The 6,215-nt window shown below is 35.5% G+C and overlaps 1 protein-coding gene across 1 annotated transcript; it reads right to left on the bottom strand.

Annotated features, from left to right (window-relative positions):
* Positions 1–775: 775 nt before the first annotated feature.
* LOC137715152 (SEC14 cytosolic factor) lies at positions 776–4,776 on the bottom strand. The gene is made up of 11 exons (XM_068454385.2): positions 4,398–4,776; positions 4,273–4,301; positions 3,234–3,317; positions 3,069–3,122; positions 2,813–2,890; positions 2,636–2,689; positions 2,116–2,175; positions 1,938–2,033; positions 1,729–1,830; positions 1,550–1,630; positions 776–1,341 (listed from the first exon to the last, which is right to left on the bottom strand). The coding sequence occupies exons 1-11, from the start codon at positions 4,450–4,452 to the stop codon at positions 1,012–1,014; spliced, it is 1,023 nt and encodes a 340-aa protein (XP_068310486.1). The 5' UTR covers positions 4,453–4,776; the 3' UTR covers positions 776–1,011.
* Between the last annotated feature and the right edge of the window lie 1,439 nt (positions 4,777–6,215).

The following is a 6,215-nucleotide window of genomic DNA, read 5'->3' as shown; positions in this document are numbered from 1 at the left end:
TTTCCAGGTTAGAATTCAACAAAAAATATGTTAATGATCCAAAAAATAGGTGTTCAACATTGCCCTAACCACGCACGTAAAAGATTTTGGGGAAACTCGAGAATTGCATCTTCCACAAAAACTGCGAGCAATAAGTCACGGTGTTTCATTGTTTTGCAAATTTATTAAAAACCGTCATGAAACTTATTTTCGTGCATTTTGGTCGCACCATAAACCTCCTTGTGGAATATTTCAGAGATGTTTAAGGGCTTGTTTGGATGTGCATTTAAAATGACTAAAAACGCTTTTAGAGAAATTGTTTTTGGGTTCCAAAACCACTTGAAGTGCTTTCTACAAGAAGCACCAGTTATGTGCTTATTCCAGAAAGCACTTTTAAGTGCTTTTACAGGATTTACTACCATTTTTATTAAAGATTGTTTTCAAAAATATTTTCACCAAAAGCGCTTTCAGTCATTTTAAAAGCACATCCAAATGAACTCTAAGCCAAGGAAACTCTGTTTTTGCTATGTTCTCGAGCCCTATTACCATTATTTGTTCATTTTCCCATTTTCATACGCATCCGTAGGAGTGCAACTTGAGTAGGTCAACTCGACCATTGATGACCTAGAAAAATGAATATACCGGTTCCAAGGGGCCTATAATATTACTCTTTACTGCATATTCACTCACGATTTGTAATCGATTTTGAAAAGTACGAAAAAAACACCCTCATAAAACCTGCTTCTTTAAGTTGGACCGGAGAAAAATCAAAACAGAATACTAGATCACTAGTACATAACCCATCATAAAATCTTACTATAACTCGGGTTTTAATCGGTTTTGCAAAGTCCTACAAAAACCGCGATACAACCCTATTAGTATTAGTTCGTACTAAAAAATCTGCATCGAGCCGATGCAAGCATTACACTGATACATAAAATTAAATTTGGATCATTCCTGCCTCATGGCAAAGGAAGAGTGTTTAGCTACATTGTCATGTAGGATCTAGTTGGCTAAGTAAGTGCTATAAAATTATGAAGCACCATTGACTCTTAAGCCACTTAGTGACTTGGCGAGCCCGTTTTGATTCTGATTTCCGAACTTTTGGAACTCGGATTCTATGGTCTTTGCAATGTCTGCACGTTCTGGGTCCGTCTCTGGAAAATTAACATGGAAGGATCCCTGCTTGAGTGGTGCAATGGACTCCCTCAAGCTCGCTTGTTGCTTGACGAAATTGTAGAGCTCTTGATGGAATGGATGGTCAAAGGAGAAACAATTGTTAGTGTGTCCGTTGTCAGAATGCCGAGAGGACCCGGATCCCTCTTTTCTACAAAAATGTGGGAGAGATGCGTAGTCCATGATCTGCATAAACATTTTCAGGTCAGGTTGTGATCATCAAGGAAACCAAACAAAACATAGATGAACAAATGCAGCTGGAAAAGAACAAGATATTTAACACTTTGCAAAGTTTACAGGGTAGAATATAACACGATATTAAGTTGCCAGCAAGAAGGTAGAAATAACGGAATAGGAAGTCAGTGGTAAAAGTTGAACCAAAGAACATGCTTACTTTCAGTAATTCGTCTTTCCCAGAACCTTGAAGAACCTGGATTTTCCTCCTTGTTCTTTCTTGTAAAAGAGGCTTTACCACCTGTCAAGACTTTACATTAGGACTCGTGTAACACCCACCAAATCCTTTTCCCTTTTTCCGACGTATTATTTCAAAGTGTGAGTTGTTATGATACAAACCTTCCAACAGGCAGAAAATATGTATGGGACATTGACGATATAGTATGTATCCGTCTTCTCTGGATAGTTTAAGTCATCAATTGTAGAGACAACAGTCAAAAGCTGCATCAACAGATCATACAAAGTGTCAATCTCACGGGTCCATACAAAAAGAATCAAAGAAAAACAAAAGGCAAACGAATAGAGGCTCATGCTATAGCAAGAGATACCTTTATCTGGTTAAGTGCTGAGAGCCTTAAACCAGTCATATCCAAAACCTTCACACACGTTCCAATATACTGTCCATACTTCTTTGTTGCGGAAGGCTACAACAAAAAGGGGGAAAAATCAGGCTCCTAAAAGAATTCCCCATTAGAAAGATAAAACTAAACATTCTCAAGTACTCACCAATACAACACGATCTCTGTACTCATTCATTTGGATGTGAGACTGAACATAGTAATTTACCTACAATGACAACGAATCAAACAAGTAAGCATCACTACAAGAATAATAATATTACATAAGTGCATACAAACATGTGCCAAACTACGTTTTAACAGAAAGTACATTGGCACATAAAGCTCATTATTTTAGAAAATTTGTGTATCTGCATGTCAATACATGACCAATGCTACAATATCTCAAAACTCCATGGTATACTTAATGACTCATTTTCTTAGCATTGGAAGTCTCGGTAACACCAAAATATAGAACATTATGCCAATATATTCTAATGCCTTCTCTCAGGTCAGACGCATCATACATTCTAATGTGTAAGCACAGATACGACCCACATAACAGCTTAAAGCCCCAGCGTAACTTAGATGATTTCTTGATAATGGTTTCCATCATTACACATCAAAACCAGACATACAAAGTTATCTATGTTGAAGAAAATTAAACAGACAAATTATATCATCCTTACAGAAGCTTTGTCAAATGTGCTTTGCCCCACACCAACAGCAATGACAGGAAGACCCTGGAAAAAGAAATCAATACAACAATGAGATATAAGAATTAAGTTTGAAATTAAAAGTAATGCACCCTGAGGGAGCAAAAGCTAATCATGTTTTGCAGCCGAAAGAAGAAAAAATCAGGATACCTTTTTCGAGTAACCTGACAATCCCACAAGCTGCGAATCTCGCACTGCTCTGTACAAATCATTTGGGATGATTGGTTTCTGTACATAGCAAATTAAATGCTTTGTCACCACATTAAGTATATTCACTTTTCCACCACGGTTAAAGTATCAAATCTCACCATAACTAAGCCTGAAATGCATGAATCTCAAGAGAACTACAAGTGACTGGTCACAAGACATCATGTTTATTTACTAATTATTCATTGAGAAAACTCACCGCCAATATATTGTCAATTTCGCTTTCTATCCTCCATTGTAAACAGTCGAGCAACTGGAACAGTTTAGCATTATTAGGAAAGCATTATAAGCAAAAGATGAACAGCTTGAGATCTTGAAACCTGAAACATTATAACTATTATTTAGTAAACTGAATGAATCTAACCATTTTATGGGCTTTTCCCACATTCATGTCCCGAGCTTTAAGAAAACGCATTAATGTCTCATTTGGATACCCCTGGTGCACATTCTGTAGATCAAGAGGCGCCAAGTGAATTTGAGATATCATTTATGCAAACCATATATCATAAAAGAAAAGAACAATATTATCCCCTTCAATTCATGAATTTGAAGCAAAACAAGAATAAGCCTCAAAACCACGCTATATTTTATCAAAACTTTACAAAAGTTTAGCTTGGTCAATGCCATCTCTCTGATTTTCCTTTGGCTTTCTTTTTCTCCATCCTTTTTTTCTTTTTCTGGTTAGGATCCTTTGCCCCTCTCTCTCTCTCGAACAATGTAATCCCCTCCCCCTCCTTCCTCCTCCCCCCATACTTCCATAACAAAGGGCTTCATTTCATTATGCATTGTCCAAAAAAATGCAACAAGTACATCATGCCCAATTAGATGCAGTAAGGTTCAGTTCAATTAAATTGTTCATCACCCGCAGAATAGGTTCACCAATTCAGAGCACAAACCCGACGCTATATTTGCACAAAAACTCCATCTTTATTAAAACCCAATATGAAGATTCCATAGAAACTCAATACTTTCCTCTCACTATAAGCGAATATGAAGTTTCATCCACCCAAAAACGAGCAAGATCAGATCGATTAAGTAATAATTAATATGCTGCCGGCATTCTCTTAGTAACCAGTGATTAGGATCACCATAGCAGATGACCTTCCGCGGTAAACATCTGATTTAACAAATGAATTCACCCGGCCTAAAAACAGACAGAAACTCCGAAAATGCATGGCATCGGAGACTCGGATCACATCCAAAATATTGACATATGACCTAAACAGTAAGCTAAAACGACTAAATTGTGGTAAACTGCGTAATGGGTTTTGATCTCTAACGCCGCAAATCATTAAAGTAACAAAATTTCAAAACTCCAAAGTCATTTTCTTGTTCAATCTTTTTTCCCAGTATCCAAACACGGAACAGATCGAGCAAAACTAAAAGAAAAGGAATGGTCTAACCTCAAATGTATTCTTCAGTGGCTCGTCAACTGTAAATTCAGAGCAAAAAAATAATTAAAAATTAGCTAAATATTAGATCAAATGAGAAAATTATGCAGATTTTAAAGTGGGTTTAAAAAGCTCACCTTCTTCCATTAACTTCTGAAACTGCTTTACCGCCTCTTGATTGGCAATACCCATTTTTCTCTTTACAGTGATCTAAACAAAAAAGGCCTCAAATTGGCACAAGATTGTGAAAAACCAAAACTGGGTTGGCTTTCACTCCGATTCTCTCTCCTCTTCTCTCTCTTTCCTCTCACTTTTTGCAGTGCTCTAGATTACAAAAAACTCAAACTGATTCACCAAAATCTAGGGAGAAAGAAAGAGAGAAGTTTAAAGGTGGAGAGAACCTTGAGAGAAAGGAGAAAGGGATAGGGGAGAGGAGAGAGGAGAGAGGAAGAGGAGAGAGAGAGAGAGAGAGAAAAGGTGGGGTGTCCTTTTTTCAAATCTGGTGCATTTCTGAGCACCTTAATTATGATTGAGATCTTTTTTAAGGCATTTGTTGAAATATTTTTTTTTGGTCAAAATTAAAATGAGTGGTTAAAAATAGAAAGAAATAAATAAAATGAAGCCACATCTTAAACCAACAAGAGTGGTTTGTTGGTATCTTCATTTTTCAACCCATTTGCTTTTTATGGACTTTTGTTTCTTTTGATGCCATATGAAATCTGTCCATTTGATCCAAAGGTTCTAATTTTAGATTCATTTGTTAAAGGACGGTGATGTTCACATACTTATTTTTACATGTTCTGCATTTTCTTAATTTTTAATCGTCGGTTTGAATGAATTGACAAGATCAATGAATAAAAATTAACAAGAGTATGTGAGAAGTAAAAATATATGTGTGAATAGCACTACCCTTAATCAAATGGTTCAAATTTAGGTTGATTGAGATTTGAACTTAAGTGTAAAAATACTAGATTATTCGATTCATAAATGAAAGACGAAATTAGAGTATTTGTCAATGAATGTTGATGCAACTAGGGATTTCGCCCCTGACCTATAAATTTATGAGAATTAGTTTTTAAATTTATCATACTGTGGAGCAATAGTTCTTTTCGATAACTTTGTAAAAACTTCATCTTATTTGCCCCTTGAAGGTTTTTTACTTTGGATGAAACTTGTCATAGTGTTATCCATAACAATCGTTGCTCCACATTATGACGAACTTAAGAACCAACACTCGCAAATTTTTATTTAATTGAGCTAAAATCCATAAGTCGATACTTTAATTTCTCTAAATAAAAGTAATTTTAAAAAATTTGTCTGTGTACAAACAAAAATGTGAGAGGGTAACCAATTTCTGTGCCTTGGGAAGAATGGGTGGTGTTATATTAGAAAAGATAGGCTTGAACCAAAAATGGGTTTGTATGCCACCCCAACAACTTCATCTCTTTGTCATAAATTTGACCTACTAGAGGAATCAAATGAGTAACAAGGTGCCAACAACTTGGTTCTGGCAGTAGGTATGATAGGCCAAAGGTTTTTGACATCACTTTTTGTATTTTTGAGCATCATGCTAACAACTTAACTATTTGACAATCCTAACAAAGCAAAGTGTACGCACAAAGTTTACATCTTGGCAAGATCATCTTTCCTTTTTCGACGGATGTGGCTACAATACTTGCACCTATTTCATATAATCACTGTCTATGGTCAAATGATAATTGTACAAAATACATATATTCACATGAATTATATCTGATGGTCAAATGATGATTATATTGGATACATTCTTGAAACAGAAATTAGAATATTTAAAATAACTAAAAATAAAGAAAATAGATACCCGTTTTATAACCATTTTGTTTAGGTTTTATTTTTCATCGTCTTTGTCGTAGATAAACGGGAAAAACATGAGAGAAACTAAAAATGAAGAATGATGAAAGAGACTTAAAATTGAA

This window comes from Pyrus communis, chromosome 3 (genome assembly GCF_041283825.1).
Source record: "Pyrus communis isolate YQ-2024b chromosome 3, ASM4128382v1, whole genome shotgun sequence".
In the NCBI taxonomy this organism is placed as follows: Eukaryota; Viridiplantae; Streptophyta; class Magnoliopsida; order Rosales; family Rosaceae; genus Pyrus; species Pyrus communis.
This window is presented reverse-complemented; position numbering and strand designations above follow the sequence as displayed.

What these genes read in the sequence shown, in the direction of transcription:
- LOC137715152 (XM_068454385.2), bottom strand. Translation starts at nt 4,452, where the DNA reads ATGGGTATTGCCAATCAAGAGGCGGTAAAGCAGTTTCAGAAGTTAATG. An exon ending in AAATTGACAATATATTGGCG is followed by an intron (nt 2,891 to 3,068) that starts GTGAGTTTTCTC and finishes TGCTATGTACAG; the next exon opens with AAACCAATCATCCCAAATGA. An exon ending in GGAAAGACGAATTACTGAAA is followed by an intron (nt 1,342 to 1,549) that starts GTAAGCATGTTC and finishes ATGTTTATGCAG; the next exon opens with ATCATGGACTACGCATCTCT.